General features: G+C 38.1%; 3 protein-coding genes across 3 annotated transcripts; all 3 read right to left on the reverse strand.

The window, feature by feature from the left end:
* Positions 1–252: 252 nt before the first annotated feature.
* tmem18 (transmembrane protein 18) lies at positions 253–2,797 on the reverse strand. Its single transcript, XM_062436692.1, has 5 exons — positions 2,663–2,797; positions 2,395–2,512; positions 965–1,019; positions 727–820; positions 253–620 (listed from the first exon to the last, which is right to left on the reverse strand). Exons 1-5 carry the CDS (start codon positions 2,753–2,755, stop codon positions 522–524), a joined length of 459 nt encoding a protein of 152 aa, XP_062292676.1. The 5' UTR covers positions 2,756–2,797; the 3' UTR covers positions 253–521.
* A 1,540-nt stretch (positions 2,798–4,337) lies between these two features.
* On the reverse strand, positions 4,338–7,210 carry LOC133997158 (required for drug-induced death protein 1-like). The gene is made up of 2 exons (XM_062436693.1): positions 6,788–7,210; positions 4,338–4,532 (listed from the first exon to the last, which is right to left on the reverse strand). The coding sequence occupies exons 1-2, from the start codon at positions 7,073–7,075 to the stop codon at positions 4,395–4,397; spliced, it is 426 nt and encodes a 141-aa protein (XP_062292677.1). The 5' UTR covers positions 7,076–7,210; the 3' UTR covers positions 4,338–4,394.
* Positions 7,211–7,821: 611 nt separating this feature from the next.
* Positions 7,822–19,238, reverse strand: si:dkey-119f1.1 (Structural maintenance of chromosomes protein 6-like). The gene is made up of 27 exons (XM_062436694.1): positions 19,170–19,238; positions 18,587–18,728; positions 18,312–18,447; positions 17,431–17,536; positions 17,046–17,182; positions 16,783–16,844; positions 16,274–16,354; positions 16,052–16,153; positions 15,765–15,884; positions 15,512–15,610; positions 15,181–15,327; positions 14,687–14,775; positions 14,418–14,582; positions 13,825–14,003; positions 13,312–13,513; positions 12,799–12,913; positions 12,397–12,557; positions 12,026–12,161; positions 11,205–11,285; positions 10,832–11,002; positions 10,216–10,353; positions 9,853–9,998; positions 9,517–9,642; positions 9,103–9,208; positions 8,765–8,917; positions 8,495–8,592; positions 7,822–8,264 (listed from the first exon to the last, which is right to left on the reverse strand). Exons 2-27 carry the CDS (start codon positions 18,704–18,706, stop codon positions 8,171–8,173), a joined length of 3,270 nt encoding a protein of 1,089 aa, XP_062292678.1. The 5' UTR covers positions 18,707–18,728; positions 19,170–19,238; the 3' UTR covers positions 7,822–8,170.
* Between the last annotated feature and the right edge of the window lie 878 nt (positions 19,239–20,116).

Consider the following 20,116-nt stretch of genomic DNA (forward strand, 5'->3'; position numbering starts at 1 on the left):
TTAGACTAGCGTGGCACTACTTAGTGGAATAAAGTGCTTTCCTGCCAAACGTGAACTCAAAGGGCATCAGATTTTAGATTTCAGTGACACATTTTTGTTATTTTGCCACTGTGAAATTATATTGATGCTCCAGGAATTTCATAGAAGTTACTCTGCTTGCCCTGGTTCATTAAAGCCAGCTAAAGCACTGCAACATTCACAGGATTGGAAATCAACAGTCTTGCAAAAATCTTTCAAAAATGTTTTTATCTTTCACCAGTCTGTACAATTCAGCACACATTAAAACAACATTAAATACAAAACAGTAAATACCCCTTGGTCCCCATTATTCTCATAGTGCATTCAGCAGCACCTTTCAACAGTCATTCCAGTCCTTACTGACATCGTCCAACAATCCTTTTAACAGTCATCAGAAGGAATCTGCCTTCCTTTTTTCCCACCAAAATTCAGGATTAGCATAGGAAAGACAAGGATTCCTAATTCCTCCCAGTAAAGCCCATGTACGGACATAATATCAGAGCTCAGTCAGTCTTTTCTCTGTTCTGTCTGCGGGCCTTTCGCTTGAGCTGGAGTGTCTTCAGTTCAGTCATGGTGGAAAAGGTCCTGTACACCCACACCATCTGTCAAAGTGTAACACAAACCCACGAAAAGGTGTTTTCTTTGAGATACACACAAAATAGAAACACACTTGATGTGACAAGCTTGAGAATAAGCAGTAAAACCTACCACAATGATGACTGTGTTGAGCAGAAGAGGGATCGAGTAGACCAAAGATATAAACATTCCCTTGGAATCAAAGTACTGGAAATTAGAAAAGGACCTGCGGTAGATAATAAGGTTTGAGGTCAACATTTTGTTGGTAATTGCTGCAGGTGCCTTGTTTCTCTGCACAAACAACACAGCTCCTACAACACACATAATGGTATTCAAATCTTCTTGTACTACTGCCAAACATCAGCCTTACCTCCAGTTCATGGCTGCCAGCTCATTCACATATTCAGCAGTATACACCAAACCAACTGTGGAGGGAGGTAATGGCAGTCTATGAGAAGTCTGATCACATGCACTCCAATAACAATACAGTTTGTAGGCTGGTTACCCAACTCTTCTGACATTTCTTTACATTGTCATACACTGAAATTGGGTGGTTGGGCTCCAAAACTGACATAGCCAGTTATATTTTTACCAATGCATATGTCAGTTGATGAGTAACATTTCATTTTGCAAAACAGAGATATCAAAGTTATGTTTAACGAAATTTACAAACAATCTCCAAGTTTGTTTTTCACCTGTAAAATGTCCAGCTCAGTGTGTGTCTTAGTAAACATTCTTATAGAGCTGTGACAATTGGTTGCAATAATCGTTAGCTGGTAGGTAGCAGATTCAGGAACACAGTATTATGTCCACAATCCAGATGTTACCAATATTAGACCTTGATCTTGTGAGTAATGCTCCTAAAACACATCTGTTTTAGATGCAGTCAGGCTGAGATGCACCGACTGACAGGGCCATCAGGCAGGACTCAAACAGCGGCTTGAACACAGGCTACACTCAGGTCGGGATGAAGCCCGTGTTCAAAATGGGACAGATGGTGAGTCGGTCCATGCCAAAATAGCCTAAAACACAGAGTTTACACACTGGGATGTGTTCAGCTGCAGTTTACCTGAAACCAGGTGATTTTATCTTTTAAGAAAAAGTCTGACATGAATGTTTTATTTAAAATCAACTGAGGTGTTGCTCTGCTGTTAATACTCCTGCTGTCTTTGTTTGTATCGTATTTAATTTAACCTCTTTCTCATTATCTGACACACTGACATTAATCCTGCTGTCTGTTTCAATCTGTAGGGAAAAATATAAAGCTGATAAATATTGTAAATCTACATATGATGATTAAATAAGTAGAGTAGAGTTAAAACATTGTGCATCCATTGAGTGCTGTATATTACTATTAATATGACACGAGAGTTGATATTTCCTGCTTAAGTAAAGTGATTTTTGATTACACACAAGAAAATTATATTCAGGAAATTGCAAAATATTATAGGTGATAAACAGAGTGGGAAAGTACCCACCAGGGTTTATCTGCTCCACTGACATACATTTGATCAGTTCTTTACTTGAGTTGTCTTGAATGAACTCAAAAGTTCATCATGTAGTGAGAAATACTGTGTTTTATGTTTATACAGACAATGTTTAGAAAGAAAGAAAATGGGAAAGAAACTGCAGTCGGTACATCTCTAGTAAAGACGTGTGACTGAATAATCTGATTTATTCAGGCCATGATTTATAAAAAGTAGTCAAGTTTTCAAGACCAAATAACAATTCTGGCTGCTATTAAAGTGAGTGTTCACTAAATGGACTAGTTGTTGCAGGATATCTGTATTATCTACTCACCCATGAGCAGGAAGTGGCAGATCTGAGCTCTGTAATACCTGCAGGTCACTACAGTCAAACTCAGACACACAACGTGAAACACCAACAAACTGATGATCCAAGGCTCCGACCACTGCACCTACAAACAGTAACAAACACATCATGAGCATCTGCTGACAGAAGTGTTAAATAACCCGATAGATAAGCAGATAACTATTAGCTGATGTTATTTCGCTAAACTCCTAGCTTACTAACCAGCCTTTAAAATCGGGATTAAAATGTAACTTACAGACATAAGAAAAGTCCATATTGATGTAATTCTTAAGTTACTGTAGCCATCAATCGGGATGGAGCTAATATTGTCCGCTTTTTGATCGGTCATCTTCACAAAACTGGCCACTGACTGTAGCTTGTTAGCTTTAGATTTAGCTGGTGTCTCATGTAAACAAGAAGACCGAACTTTCCCACCCGTATTCCACGAAGACCCGCCCTACTTTACCTCCTATTGGCTATTACTCGTTGCCTCCATTGGTTGGTTTAGGGGTGAGGACTGGTATTGGTTATAGTCAGTGGATAAGAGCCAACCAGAGGTTGAGGAGGGCGGATCATCGCAGAAAGCAGGTGACAAAAAACGCGACTGCGGAAGGAGCACAGTTCTCGCCGTAGCTGACGTCACAGACGCAATTCGTGTATTTCGGACATTTTTTTAACTCATTTTTACAGTTAATTATTATAATTACATTTTTGAAACATGTAGAATTGCCTTAATTTAAGTTTAATGTTTTAATCAACTGTATTATTATTATTGTCCTTGTCCTTCCTGTTTTGTATTACCTGTCAAAAAACTTACAAAAAAGAATTATAATTTCCATTTGCAATGTTTGATTGAAGTCTTTAAAAAAGGGGTTGGAAAGAGCTTTCTGCATCATCCTTTCACTGAATGTTTATTTATGTAGTTATAATTGAATTCCCTGGCACTTTGTTTTCTCTTTTTGTTCATATATGTACATATACAAATAAGCAATATACAATGAACCTTGTGTATTTGAATTTCTGTCACTGAGTAAAGGCTGACTGTATTTCACAAACACACGACAAATAATAGAAAATAAATACAGGAAAAACAAATGGGTTTGGTGAACATTTTATTACACTCCAACTTACACATATCATGACTTGCAAAATCTTCACAGCTGAACAAGCTTTCATGTCTATAGACACGCTCAGGTTTGTGCCCCAGACTGTGAATCTTCTTAAACTTTCACCTCACTGTGATTTAGCCTCTTAATCATCATTACCTTGAAGGATCCATAGTCTGTTGCTGATCTTACTACAAAGCTCAGACAATTTGAGAAATACTCTTGAGATCTGTGGTCCAGTTGCTCCACTCTGGGATGAAGGGCTCGCCTGGTTTCTCATGGCACGACTCACAGTTCCTGTCTCCCTCTTATAGCCTTGATTTACACATCTTTTCACTTGCCTGTTATGTCTTTCCTGCCTATAAATCCCTTTGAGAAGCATCTGCCCTTATTCACCTCATCTATAGCTACAGTTAATATTCCTGTCATGACAGTACTTCAGTAGGACCACATTCCCACATTCAACTTCTACACACATGCAAACACCTGCTTGATGCTTGATATAAAACATTTTCCAAGGCACGTCATATTTCCAGTGTCTCTACATTAGGGATTAATAAATGCATGAGCAATATATAATTCAGGTTAAAGGAGATCATTCACTGTCGTACTGAAAAAACTAATTTTATGATCCTCACACTGTACAGTTTCTGCAACAGCATTAGTGTCAAAATTTGAAAAAAGGTGTTTTAATCAATAAGATCCACTATTTAAAAAATACATATGTTAAGTCACCATAAGTACAATTTACAACAATATGGATCAATTTTTGGTTACAGTTTGGAAACAAATATAAAAACAAAAACAATATAAACATGTCAAACAGCCTTTGGTCAGTATTCACAGAGAATTACAGTTTGGAGGAGGTGCATGTGTGTCAGCTCAGGTCCGGTTTCTCCCTGGGTGGAAGTCAGGGACAAAGGTAGCTGCCACTGTGATCGGAGTAGAGTAGCCGAGGGCAAAATTGTACAGACCAAGCATTAGACACTTCCAAGTGGAGCGCAGTGCCTTCCCAACATTCTGAAAGACAGTCATACAACCACAGATTAATCATTTATTCTGTTAATGTAAAAATTCACATTCTTAGTCATCTGCTTGGTTACTTAGAAGAGGATGAGAAGGGAAATGGACATGGATCATGGCTGAGTCACTTCGTCTTCACTGAATCATTTCATTAGAATGATTTACATTCCTTGGTTATTCAGTGATTTTGGCAGAATCAGGTTCAAAAAAATTATGGGTTTACGAATGGGGACAGGGCACTTTTTAAAGAAAGCAAATGTGGTGTTTTGGAACAATAGCACAGCAGGGGAAAAAGCACAGTCTGTTTTTACTCCTTAAATATACACAAGGAATCCCGTGAACACTATTGTCTCCTGAGTTCTGTGAAAAGGAAAGGGCTGACCGGCAGAAGCGGAGACAGGAAGTAAGATGTTTTTGAAAAAAAAAAAAGAAAGAAAGAAAGAAAAAAAAAATCCAACTTCCTCAATTCAACATGTGCAACCCTATCAACTATTTGAACTGCATATTATACATGAATCTATGTGGAGACAAATATCAAACTAATTTAATATGAAGCAGTAAATAGAATGATAGCAACTTAATAATCATTGACAGACTTATGTGGGCTATGATGACTGATAAGGGTGTATTACTGCTCAGTGTAAACACATGTGCCTGGTCACTGATTATCTTGTTGGTAATATTACTTCCTTATCAATCACGTGTGAGAGTGGGTCATAAAGACACTTGCCCAGTAAATACATCCCTAATGTTGAAGACACAACAACTGCTTTAAGCAAGTGGACAACACTATAGAGCAGCATGTCCTGACCTCTACACCTTATTTTACAGTATTGGGAACACTGGGGATGATCAAGCACTCACAACACACAACATGGACCAACAAAACACCTGACACATGCAAATTGTATAATTCAGGATGATTTATAGAGAATTACACTTATCTTGATTGTTTGGTTTGTTTCACGTGAGTTTGGATGAAAACTTCTAGAGCAGAGATTCATTGCCCTACTTGTCTTTAAGAAAATTAACAACTTTTAACTTACCCAAATTGAATCTACAAGAAAAGACAAAAAGTTTGATCTGATCAAGTAGGTTACAAGCCACACACTGTATTTGCACATTAACATTTCAAGTAAAACCGTCATTTTCAGTTAACTGTATGGCACTTTTCAAAAGCTACATTTTACTTCCTCATTGCTTTGTGTAAATATTACCATACCCACTAGTGAACTGCTAAATATACCATATGCATTAGATTGGACATTGAGTCAGATACCCAACTGTAATTACTATAATAATTTGATAATACAAAATAGCATTAAGCCTGCCACTCATTTATGGTTTGTTTATCTGAATTTTACAAACACGTGCAGCTGATAAGAGTCTGTTTTATGGGGTCACAATTCATAAGATAGTAAAGTAAATGATATACTGTAAACAGGCCACTGATGTTGTCAAAGGGATTCACCTGATTGTGATAAGTTACTCTACTGACTGTTCTGTGCTGCCTAAAACTTAATAACAACCAGAAAACCAGAGATCGAAGAGTGACCAGCTGATAAGTGAGCTGCAGGTTCTGACCTCTTCATCATCTGTCAGGATTTTCTCTCTTTGCACCAGACAGAGACCAGAGAGGTGACATCTATGAAGCTTTAAAGCTCTTTAATGAGAGTAATCTCTGGCTTTAGTCTAGCTGGGTCAATTGGAGCACAGAAGTTAGGTCAGCAATCCTAGATGAGCTTTTGCTGCTCGCCAAAGAGAATGCAGCTGTGATATTTATGTGATCATTGTTTCAAGCTTTTATCCTAAATGGAATTTAGGTGATCAAGACTGTCCAACTTCAGGATTTTGATGTTTCAGTGATCTCTGAACTCTGAAACTGTAAACAATTCAGCTATACGTGCATTTCTTCTTAGATATTACCATGACACAGGGGCCCAGTTTCATCAGATAGGGATAATGGGGACGACATTACAGTAAAAACACATTACCAAATTATACTGTTCATGATTTAGAATGAAGGTGATTACATTGCTATATTATTTGATCACCGCATCTAGATAAAAAAAATAAAAAAAACTGCATAGATTGATTAGTTTAATAATAAGTATTAGTATTAGAATGACTTGAACAAGGCTGATTGAAGCATTTTAATTTACCCCAAAAAAAAAAACCAATAGTTTGAACAAGTTTCTCATTTCAAAGTATCTTCATGATATATTTTTAGCAAAATAGTACAGAAGACCTACCTTCTTCACTTTTTTGTACTTTTCTTTCTTCCTTTTCTTCTTCTCTTCTTTTTCTTTCATTTGTGCCTCTTCATCCATCAGTGGCTCATACCTCTCTGGTAAAAAGGCAAAATGTATTTCTCTGTGGCTTTTCTCATTTTGTCTGTCATCCTCTGCCACTTGCTGGCTGTCAATATGATCCACGCAGTCCACATGTCGTTGATACTTTGCTCCTCGTATGCTCAGTGCCTCAACTGTCGCTGCTGCATTTATGTCAAACAACCTCGATGAGAGAGATTTGGGCTTCATTGTTGTCTGCTTGTTGCAGCTCTCAGAGATGAAATTTTAAAAAGTACTGCTTCCCTTAGGAGGTCAGGTATGTTGTCAACAGTTATTATTGTGCATGAGTGGAAGTGCATTCCAGTGGACCGCCTTGTGTGGAGGATTTGGCACAGAGCCCTTAAAGGTGCAAATCCTCCTTCCTCACAAGGCTGACCTTAATAGGTCTTAAAGTTTCAAGTTGAATGTTGTAACGCAGACCTTAATCAAAGTGACTTTTATCCAGGGAATAATAAGTGTAACTGAGAAAAACATGATTATGCGATTACCATGTCCTGTGGTATTGTGGTTAAGAAAAAAACCCTAAAACATCCAATTAATTATTGAAGAGATCAGGCTGGTGATAGTCTATATTTTTCTAATAGTCAACAAATCCCAACATTAGTTAGAATAAATGTGCATTTAACTACAGCTCAAAAAAAGTCTTTACTCCTGTTTAGGACTTTACGTGATGATTGTTGATGGTGAAACCCTGGATTTGTGACCATTTCATTTGGATTTATATTTGACTGTAAGTAGGAACAAGCGTGCTTGGGACTGATCGCTTCAGACAGATGGATTTTTCCTTGAAACAACCGCCAAGTATGAGTATGATTTATATTATGTTTTGATCAGCTGGACTTTTGAAATCTAAATTATTTTAGAGGACAGACTTGTCACCACGATACTAACGATGCTTTTAAAAACAACACCCAAACCTGCATTTGTCTGTTAACTTGTTTGATTTTATAAACAACATCAGCATCAGCTTAAAATGACATCGATTCAATCAATGTGCTAGTTTTCAAAGCATTTAACAAGTATTTTGGCAATATGTAGAAAAACAGGTGCTTACACTCAGTGTCATAGTACAAAATATTTATGACACTCCTAAACTTTGAACAGCTATTCTTGGCTCTGAACAAAAACAGCAGTTGAACCAAATGGCTAGAGATCAACAGTTTCCCTACAAATGGGAATCACTGGACAGCTCTAGCTTGCCTGCTGTGGCCCATCCTGCTCTCATGGACAGTCCTAGCTAGTGGTCTCATTACCTCATTTAATGTTAAATTACAAGTAGTAACACTACTGATCCTCGTCTTGATTTCTTTGGTTACTGTTGCTGCGGTCTGGATCTTTGAGACGGAGGATTTGGATGATTTTACTCACAGGAAGGGAACTGAAAAAAGAGAGTAAAGAAAACAAACATGAAAATGTGTACCATTGAGTCTGAATGAACTAGCGGCCTTTCCCAGGAACACCAACTACTTTACTGAAATGAAACAGCCTGTGCTCTCATCATAACTAATTTACTAAGTTAATATACAGTAACTAATTCAATAAATCACATGTGGGTGATCTAAAGGCCTTGATACACAAATTATAAACTGATGTTGTAGCAGTAGTTACCTCATACTCTGTGGGGTGAGGAAAATAAACTGTCTGTGGCGCTGGCTGGCAGCCACCTTCAGCATCATGTCCATTGATATCCTCCTGTTCACCATATCCTAATTGAAGAAAACAAAATTGAAATGTAATGCCATCTTTTTAAAAATAAGACTTTCTCACAACCTCATCCCTCTTTAATACCGGTTTTATGTCAGGTTTACAATTTAGGCATTTAGCATGAGTTCATAGCCAGACAAACATATAATGTTGATAAACACAGACTCTTATTACCATGTAAACATCAAACTCGTCAAGGCAGCGAAAAGGCGTCTCTGTGATGGCCCAAAGAGATAGTACAAAGCAAACAGTGGAGAAGGAGCGCTCGCCTCCTGACAGGGAACGCATGTCACTTAAGTCAGCCTTGCTTCCTTGACCTGGCTGCACCTACAGAGGAGACAGTTGCAGTCATGTATGTTTTGTTGTTTTTTTAAAGTTAGAGTATTGACAATTAATAAAAAAAAACATTAACTGTGTTCTCATGTAGATTTTAATTCCACGTGTCACACAATGAACCAAAAAACCAACACTTCAAAGTACATTTTTAGATGGAATACAAGTTATCTTCTTACTGAGATGGAGAGTGTTTCTTTTTTGTGATCAAAGGTCATACTTCCAGTGTATCCTCTCTGAGCCAGCATGCTATCAAAGTAGTATTTACAGCGGGCCGAAAGGAACCTGAGACACCAAGATACAGAGAAAAAGGGTCAGATGGACGAAGATGGAAGGCACAAAGAATGCAGTTAACAGTTGTTTTTTTTTCTTTCTTTAGTTAATTCATTAACTACTACAGAATAACTACTACATGTCCTTCACTAGCATAGAGCAAATATAATACAGCTGGTACACAATTAAAAGAGCATCATGTCACATTGGCAACTTAGAGGTAATTTTCCAAAACACATTTCATCAATTATAATCAATTTGTTGCACAGGTTGCATTATCACTGCTTAATGACAACAGCGACATGTCTTTTCAAACTTGCCTCCTGAACTCAGAGTAAACCTGGATTCTCTGATTCATGACAATATCCAGGCTTTTGATGAAGCTGTTGAGGTTCTTCATTTGCTGTGCCAAGTTGTTGTAGCTCTCCAGCGCCTCACGGTACTGCCTAGATGTGAAGATGAACAAGCAGGGAAATGGTAATGTTAAAGAGGATGTAGTATTTTATGGTACTGTAGTTTGCCAGGTTTAAGAGTTTAGTAATAGATGTAGCAACATTTCATAGAAGTGTCAGTGAAAATTTTAATCACATGTATTTTAAAACACTACAACAGCAGTTATGTCACTGTGATGAGACAGAAGGGTCAATGTAACATACCTCACAACCTCCTCACGGTCACCTTGTTGTTCCTGCTGGGTCGTAATCTTAACCTTGAGTCGGTTGATCTCACTGTCCAGGCTCCTGGCCGTCCGACGTAATTCCAGGCGCTCTGGGCAGATCTCTTGGGCCTTGGATATAGATGCCTGAAACGCAGAGTGAAACAAATAATCAATGTGCAAGATACAAAGCAGGTGAATAGTACAATAGTACCTCCACTGAAATAAAGTGACGTGAATCTGAGAGCTGATACAACACAAGCAAAGATCTAGTCAGGAGAGAACTTGAGTGAGTGCCATAAAGCTAAATTGGAGTCTGATAACAGGCAGAGGCAACGCATAGAAGTTGATTTATTAAACATACCTGCAGTTCCTGTTCCTTGCTTTCAACGGTGCCTTCCATGTTCTGGATGTTTCGGAGATGGGCACTGCGCTTCTCGTCGTAGTGTTTCTTGTGATGCTTGCACTTCATCACCTCCTGATCAATCTTACTCAGCTCATCCTGTAATAGGACAGGGGAAAAAGGCACACAACATTTAATACAATCTTAGTGTAATAAACTTTATAATAATAGTTAGGGGACGTTGGATGCTGTGAGTGAATGAGACCATACCCAAATAACAGGGATACAGTCACCTTTAGGCACAATTAAGAACTTCTTCAGCTGAAAAGATTTGTACCTCTGGATTAAGGTCTTCAAGTAACAATGCAATGTTATTCTTATGTTAATGCAAACTTAAAGAAAGCTTCCTGTAGCTGCTTTACAGCCAATTCAGCAATTATGTCTGTCTCAAGTTTACAGAGTTTTTTCTCTTTCATTTCTGGAAGGCAGAAAAGGCCATTTAATAAGTCTGACATGTTGGGATTCGATGATTCTACATACAGACTGACAAGGTTTACATATAGTGAAAGCAAAGGTTGTTAATCAAAAACTGTCTTTTATTCTAATGACTGAAAATCTTGAGTCGGTCTGCTATAACCTTGATTGAATCGGCCTCTTCAGCGATGGTGTTGATCTTCTCTTTGTGCTGATTGTACTCCCTCTCTGCCTTCTCATAGGAGGCCTTGAGGTCGGCCATCTGAGTTCGTGCCTCCTCGTACTCTGCACGCTTTGAAGAGATTTTACTCACAATCTCCTGAAGATCCTCCTCCTGTGGTAGAGCAGTGACATTAGCATATCACAAATAGTATCTGTCAGTAGGTGGAACGTAAATTCTCTGGAGCTCCAACATTTTTTCAAAGTGGAATAATAAGTTCAGTTGATATGTTTATCTCTTGAGCTTAGTACAGGTGCAGTGAATCAGGCCTGAGTATTTCACTATAATGTGGGGGGGGGGGGGGTTCTGTACTAACCAGGGGTTTGAGATCCTCGGACTGTGGCTCCTCTACATTCTGCAGGTCTGTCAGCTCCAGTTGTAGCTTTGTGGCTTTATCCTAGAAGACATGCATAAACCTCACAAACCGCACATTCAAAGTAATATCAGAGCAGAAATGGGGCTGTACCTAACAGTTATTTTCATTAATGATCAGCGTACCAACTATTTTCTTGATTAATCATTCAGGGTGTAAAATGTAAACAAATTATGAAACTGCCTATCACAATTTCTCCGAGTCTTTTTATTGTCATAGGAGAGCAAGAAAACCAGAAAATATTTACATAAACTGTTCAAATGATCAAAATCAATTAAAATAGATTTTCTGTCAGTTACTGATTACTTACTTATTAATCAACTAAGTGTTGCAGCTCCATTTCCATTCCATATTTGATTAAACATTACTTTCTATTATTATTATTCATACGTAATTCCAGTTTTTATTAAATTATGTATTCAACTGGTATGGAAAGATGTGGCATAATATTGATGCTACATTTGACAATAAAGTATGAAATTATATTCAACAAAAATCCAGAATAAACTGTAAAAGGTACTGATTATTTACCATTTTCCATTTGAATGCATACATTTATAATCATTTTAAAAATCAGTAAGAAAAAAATGCATTTCAAATACATTTTCAAATGTTGAAAACGTACTGAGTAGAAGCGGTTAGTTTCTGATATTAAGAGAGGGTAAACCTTTATACATGAAATCATGTTCAAGTATGTGCTGTTATCTTCATCATTTCATAATAACCAGAGAATTTCATGATAATATGCGAGGTAAAAACATTACTTTGGTGGTCTTCTGCTCTATGTGGGCTCTTCTCTGCAGCCCTTCGTTCTGTTTGATGTCATCATCCAACTTCTTCATTTGTTGCTGGAAGCGATTTGCCTGACCTTTCTGGTTCTCTATCTCCCTCTGCAAGTGCCTGAAAATAGAAGATAAGAGAGACATAAAAATAAAAAACAATAGCACAGCATTATTCAACCATTCCCTGTTGTGATATGTGCTATATATTTTAGTAACTGTAGCTAAATGAGTTCAGCTTTTATTTGCTGACTTTCTAAATAGGACAAGATAATCACAACAGCCAAAGAAGTAAAGCCTAGAGAAACTCCTGAACAAATATCTCCAGAAGTCAAGGGTTAGGGTCTCATACACACCTGATCTCTTCCTCAACATCTCCTGAGAGGTAGTTGGATCTGGTCTGCTCGGCAGTGTAACTGCGGTTATTAAAGATTTGATCTCCCTCCTTGGAGAAAGCCTGGTTACAGTTCTGAGGAGGGTTTCTGGCCTGCATCACTCTCCGAGCCTCGGTGCGATTCTGTATACGAACACACAACAAAACTCATGTCAATGCACCACAAAAATATCTATACATAGCAAATCATTTGTATGTCATCATGTGTCACTGTCCAACAGCTAAGGTTGCAAAATGCATTTGTATTGTAGCATATGATATTACATTGTCAGCATAGACATGTCTAACCAGTCTTTACAGACAGTCCTCAGCTTTTATTATCATACTGACACTCATGTTATGGGAAATTTGAATTGTTTGTAACCTTTATTAATAGAATGCTCTCAATCCCTCTTTGATCAATCAGACAGTTTGCCACAACCGGGTCCTCAATTTCTAGAGCTTGAAGCACGGAGGGGTATTCAGGGTGATTCACGGCCCTGATAGAAATAAAAACAAAGAACTCTGTTGTCAGTTTAAAGTCAGGTTAATGTACATCAACTCTAACAAGTTATTACAGCAGCATAAATGTACAGAAAACCTCCACATTTCAAAAAAGTGCCCCTTTTTTTAAACCACTCCTGCGGCGTAATCCTTAAACTTTCTATGTGTGTGTTAATGTGTGTTCCAAACAATTCTTGTACATTCCAAGCATGCTTTTCTTTTTGATGCTTATGAGATCGTGTAAATCTGAAAACATGTTATCACTGCATTACATTATAACTGACATTAATCCAAGCAGAACAACACAACTGTTCTCTTTGAGCCGACTGCTTTTTTTTCTAGGCAATATACTGCAAAATCTGAGACTAGCGTTAGCGTAGTGTCCTGCCCTCACCTCTTTCTTGTGTCATGGACGTGTTGGAGGAAATGGCTGGTAATGATCGCAGGTCTTCGGCCTGTGGAGAACACTCTGGCCATGATCCCTAACAGCACTTTCTCATCCTCATGGTTGTCACAAGTGAAAGCATGCAGCTGGCCTTTAAGACATACCTCTATAGCCAGGGCATGTTCTGGGTCCTTCAGGCTAATAAGGTAACCTGTAGAACAGAAACATGTAAAGAGAGAAGGCAAGTTAGAAGTGCAGTTTGTCACAGACGTCATGCCTTGCTTGGATGGGACAACAAGTCTTATAATAACTAAAAGAATTACAACACAGTCAATACAGAAATCTTATAAGATTCCTTCACTTTATAGTAGACACTGTTGTTTAATGTATTATCCTTGAATGTATGTATTCACCAATAAACGTGAAATAGTTGACAAGGAAATATACACTGTGAGAACAATATATTCTGCTCCTTATTGTCTGAAAGACACTTGAACATGACTGAATAATACTGAGTCTTACCCAGAGGTCCTCGGGGTCTGTGCTTGAACTGGCCCCTTTTGTGAGCTTCATTGATGGCGTTGAGGAGTGGGGGCATGTGCTCTCCAAAGCGCCGCAGACGATTGGATCGACTGCTTTCCATTGTCTGCAGATTTCTGCTGTTGGCTTCAATAGACTTCTGGAATACTTCCTGCTCCCTCCTGTGGTCAGAGGTGGATGGTGGGTGTTTCATTTATGTTAGGGGCTATACCCATTTCAGTGATCCAACCCGCAATGTGAATACTACAGACCTGTAGGTCTCTTTGTGGTTTATTTTTACGGGATGGTAGAGAGACAATAACCTAAAATGGGCCTTTATTTCCATTTTGAACTTGTGTTGATCCAAACATCAATGTTTTTTTTTTGCTTACCTCAATACTACCCATTGTGTTTATGTGTTTGTTTACAAAAGAGAGGTGTGTAGCAAGTGTGCAGTCTATAGATAGATAAATGGATATAGATTTAGCTTTCTTGAACAATGTATCAACCAGCAAAAGTAGTTATCGTGAGAGGTTTTGTTCAAGCTACCAACAGTAACTAACACCATTGGTTATGCCCAGTTTCGAACTCCCTACCTCATCTTTCCTTGTTCCTCTTTGGCACGGTGGCAGGCGTGCTGGTACTGGTCAATCTGCTGGCCAAGAGTGGAGATATGGTGTCTCAGTTGGTCCAGCTCAGTCTGGATATGCTGCATGTGCTCTTTCCTGGCCTGGTTCTCTGATCCTGATGTCTGACTGATGCTAGAAGGATAAAAAAGGTGATGACGACAATTGGGAGGAGGACAAAAAGTAGAGAGTGGTCATCACAGATCACCGCTCATTGTTTCAGCTGACACAACTGATACCTTAGGTTGAGATCATTTATTCTCGATGACAGTTGAACCTTGTCCTTTTCCAGGTCCCTCAGGTTTGCCTTGCATCTATGGACTGTGACCTATAGTTCCCAAATAATTGAAGAATACAAATACTGGTCATTTACAAAGTCGCACAACACACACAGCCAGAATAACAGTACATTTAAACAGCTCTGCACAAGATTACATCTAACAAGCTGACACTACTGTTTATTACTCTATTGTCTTATGTTATCTCTGGCACATGAATTTCCTACTGGATTAATCAAGTTATATCTTATCTTATATCTCTTCATGACAGTAAACAAGGATGCAGATCAGAGCATAAGTATGCGACTGGCAGAAAAAGTTAGATACACTTTTGCGCTGTAAATAAAGCGTTGATTGCCACTTAGTAACATACACAAGTTACTTTGACTTAGTGCAGGCCAACAGTAACACCTAAAAGGATTTACACCTCTTATACAAAACTCTGAAAACCTGACCTCGCTGGACTTGAGAAGGGTATTTCGTCTCTGGGCCTCTGTCTTAAGCTCAGCACATTTGGGCTGGAGCTCCTGGACCTGCTGGGTGATCCCCTCCAATTGTTCCTGTATCTGCTTGTACTTCTTCTCGGCCCCCTCAACCTTATTCTACAGGATTACATGAAAGCAAATCAGAGCAAGTAGTATTTGAGGGCAGAGGGTAGAAGAGGAGTAATACTATAGCACAAACACTCAATGAAAGTAGTGTTGTCCTTAAAAAACCACAACCAGAATCACAAAAAGAGGTCTTCACTCAATACTAATGACATGAACCAAATAGTCATATTTATACCTTCCATTCTTCCACTTTCTCATCAAATTTCTCGGTAGAACGTCTGTCTGACCGCAGCTTGTCTGTCATTGGCTCCAACTCCTTCTCCATCTCAATGACCTCCACGTTTAAGTCAAAGTTAGTAATCCTCAGATTATTATTTATTTTCAGTAATTACTGCACTGATACAATTGCATAAGGGCACAGGCAGTGGATAAAAGGGGTTCGGAATTCAAAATTGAGGTCGAAAAAAAGAAGGAAGAAGGGATCTCACCAAAGCCCAAGCCATCTGTTTCTGTAACTGCTCTAGCTTGGTGCGCATGTCATCAAGTGATGCCAGGGTCTTGTAACGGTCCTCTTTCTCCAGGTACTTCCGCTTTGTGTCTTTCAAACTCTGTAACAGTCATAGAAACATACAAGGTATTAAATGAAGAGGGGTAACTATGTCTAGCTTTGCTACTGAACTCCTATCTACAAGGAAGCCTAAAAATAGATTAATGGTATTTTATAGTTAACATAAATATAGTTAAATATGAAAATGTCACGCAAACTGATTCTTACTTCACTATGTTGAGATGCTTTATCTTCTGTGGCCATCTTGGTAGTTTTGATGTAGATAAAGTCTTCTCTCATCTGCTCCAGCTGGGTAGCTTTCATGAAAAACTGAGCAAGAGGAAACGAACAAAAATTGAAATAAAATCTGCTTTGTACTTCCAAAACAAAGATCACAAAAACAAAAGATTTTCACTTAATTGTCATCATATGTAATCACTTTCAACAAACCTTGTACTTGTCCCCCTCTCCTTTGGAGTGTAGGAAGTACTTGCTCATCTCTTGAGTGAGAACTGACACAGGATTGTTGACCTTCAGAAGAAAACATGTTACACACCTTCGAATCAACATTATAACACAGGTTTTTCCTGCACTAATGATCTATCTGAATGGGTTCAGTGAATGCAACCCAACTTTGCTTCATGCCTCTAGGGAGAGAGGAAGGTGCAGGTTCAACAGTGCTCTCCTTCTGAAGAGGCGGGATGTACATTTCAAGTAATGATGTTTAAACAAGATACATAGATTCCTTTATTGTCATTGTGTAGAATAAAACGAAATTCAAAACCCAAGGCAGAGAACAGAGCTCAATTAAAAAGTAATATAGTAAAATAATAGGGCGAGATAAAATACATATATACTACACACACAACCATACACATACATACTCAGTCATACAAAAGTGTCAACAGATACATTTCACATTCAACACTGTACATCTATAAGATTTACACAGTTCATACCTGAATATTAAAATTGTCCAGGATGTACAAGAGCTCTTCCTTTTTTGTTGAAACAACTTTACCTATAAGAAGAGAAAAAACATGTTTGTGAATACTTGAGAAATATTATAGTAGCTGAAGAAAGTGGTACTTCAAAACTTTTTGGCAGTGTTTAGAAATTGTGAAATAAATAGTGAGTATTTTTAAGGCAGTCAACCTTAAACTTACTTAGAGAATGTGGTGTCTACTGAAATTGAGTAACCATAACTCTTCATTGTCTTTACCTGATTTGCTCCTGAGTTTGTATGTTCTTAACCCTTCACGTGTTATTCTCAGGTCCAACATGATAGATGGACCATACACCTCAGGTTTGTAAGCATCCTTTCCTTTGTTACGCAGTGTGATTGATACATCAGCTGAGCTGAAAAACATAAAAACACACATTGAGTGTATTATGAATGAAAAGATGCAACTTTTAAAGAGTTTTTTTCCCCCATCGGTGTTCAAGACCTGACATATGGGAATATTTGTTTGCACTAAAATTTCTCATAGTGCAGAGTAGGGCCAGAGGAGCCACAAGGTCATGTTATAAAGACAACAACCCCACCTGTTTCAAGTTTGAACCTCACAAAAAAGATTGTACATCAAATGATGTATTGAGATATTTACCTTTCTCCTTCCTTCACAAAACCTTTCAGTGACGATCCTCTGTTTGTGGCCTGTGCGTTCCCGCCTAGGGAAACTATGAGAGCTGTCAGGACAGCACTCTTTCCACCTTTGCAATTTGTGCACAGAAAACAAATGTTTTAGACATTGTAGTAAGCTTAATGGACAATACAGACAATAAAATACTAAAGGATATTCCAGAGAGAAGATTAACCTATTGCAAAAAGACACCTATAATGTGCAAAATTATTTGTGTGAAAAGATAATTAGTACTTTCTGGTTCCAAGAGAAATATGTTGCTATACAAGCACTGAACCAGTTTGATCACTTAGTAGCTTACACATCAGCATCCATGTGATGATGGCAGTCTGCCCCTTTTAAATTCTAGTCTCTAAAAAAGTAAGTGTTTTGTATCTTTTATTTAGCCTGTACGGTTTATAAAATGGGAATCATGTTTCGTTCAAAATGTGACTATGGCCTTGCTATTAACTATTATCTATTTCATTAAAAAAAATCATCATCAGATCAAGAAATGTGTGTGTTTTACTAACGTGATCTGCAAGGGCTGAACATTGATATGATCCTTAACTTTACGTTGAAATGGGCCATCTGGCATATAACCATGGGACAAAACGCCAAAGAACATGCTGCATTTCACTCGGGTTAAAAGATCCTAACAGTTTTGAGCCCCATGGTAGTGCGCTGGAGCCTGAGAACTGCCATATAGCAACTTAACATGATCAAGCCCAGGGCTTATCATAGAAACAGGACATTCAGAAAACCTGGTTTCTGAAATAGAAAACACATTTTCAACTCTAGATAACACTGCATAATATTGTTAATATTTTCCCGAAATAACACATTGCTCAATTGTTTTTACTCACTTCCATTGTTGCCAACAATAAAATTGACATTTGGACCAAAAGTGAACGGGCCAAGGAGAGAGTGGCACATGAAGTTCTTCAGTGTGATGCTCTCCACAATCCCTGCATCGCTCACCACCTCGCCGGCACGTAGCATCTTAACACAGGTTAGTTATGTCATTCCACTTGAATACATTATATACATATATAGAGTATGAGACGAGGGAAATATGCTGTCACTTTGTTATTGTTGTAACACTGACATGTTTCACAACATGACAGTGACATTTACATACCTGTCTACTCAGCAGAGGATCTTCCTGCTCGCTATCATCAACATTTTCATCTTCCTCTTCCACGGGTTTAGCCCGTTTATGGGGTTTGTCACTGACCGAGCTGCTTTTCCTTTTAGACATATTGAGCGCCTACACCACGGTGCTGTGTGGGCAAAATGAAAGTGAAACCGAAGAAAATCGCTAGCATTGACTTCCAGTCAGGCTGTTGGTTCAACATAACTTTGTTTAACAGCGACTTTTGTCCAACAGCTACAACACTGTAACAACTTTTGCTGACCTAGGTAGCTAGTTAGATTTCTTCCGCCAACCTCTTTGTGATAAAAAAAAAAAAAACACTAACAAGTGGTGAACGTATAGTAAATGTTAGGTATCGTTAAACGAAAACAATGACAACTGTTACAACTTAGCTGTTAACCTAACGTAGATCAGTTAGCCACGTTACCTAACTAGCTAACTAGCGCCGTATGCTAAACAAAACAACGGCTGGCTCAAACTGCACATGGGTATTTTGTAGTTAGCTATAAATCGCTATAAGAAGCTGCAAGCACTGGTAACTTCTGGAAAGGCACTTTTCCTAACTTACCTCACGGCAGCCGGTTCAGCACAACACAGCTGATGGGAGGAGAACCAGACCACTGGTTGTCGAATTCGCGCCTGGTATTCCCAGTAAAATATCGCGCGAATAAACGAGATCGAAACCTGTTGAAGCACGTTTGAGTGTTTATTTAGGATAATTAATCACAATAAAGGCGCAAACCTGTACCCAGGGTTGCGATGGTTACTTTGGAAAGGTAATAGGTTATAGATGACTAGTTACCCTATTTAGAATGTAATAAGTAATGCAACCGTTTCAATAACTTCATCAAAGTAATGTACCTTATAACATTTGATTACTTTTCTAATTTCCTTATGGATGTTTTCAACTGTTAAGGTAAGTGTACCCATTAAGCCCACCACAATCTAAATTCAGGTGTTTTTCATGGATAGTGACATGATTTATAAGGGAGATAATTTCTTATAAAGCAAGATTTATCTTTCATTTGAAAATGTATTCATTAGTTCATGTAAACTTTGGAATAAAGAAAACATATATTTTACTAAAAAGTCAAAAGTCTGGCATGGGGTAAATTGGTTCTGTCAGTGATACCATTTAAGCCCATCTGTGTTCCAAATGAGCCCACGTCATGATTTATTTACAAAATATTAAAAAATATATTGTTTTCAAATCATTTAAAACAGTAGGCTAATATATGTATTCAGTAAGATGTTTAATATTTTTTAAAAATGAGGAAAAAGGCCTCCTGAGAAGATGTAACCCCCTTTGTTATCATCATTTTCATAAGTAACTGTAATTTATCAAATTTAACAAAAAATAAGGTCTTGGTAAATGTTTCTGTCATTTCCATGTAAGATGCAAGAAAGGGAAAGTGTATTGTCTACAAGAGGCCAAGCCATACAGAAGCAAGGTTGAAGTAATGACCCCAGCAAAATATTTATTTCTTGATGATGATGAATACTCTAATACATACA

The sequence above is a fragment of the Scomber scombrus genome, chromosome 17 (genome assembly GCF_963691925.1).
Source record: "Scomber scombrus chromosome 17, fScoSco1.1, whole genome shotgun sequence".
NCBI lineage: Eukaryota > Metazoa > Chordata > Actinopteri > Scombriformes > Scombridae > Scomber > Scomber scombrus.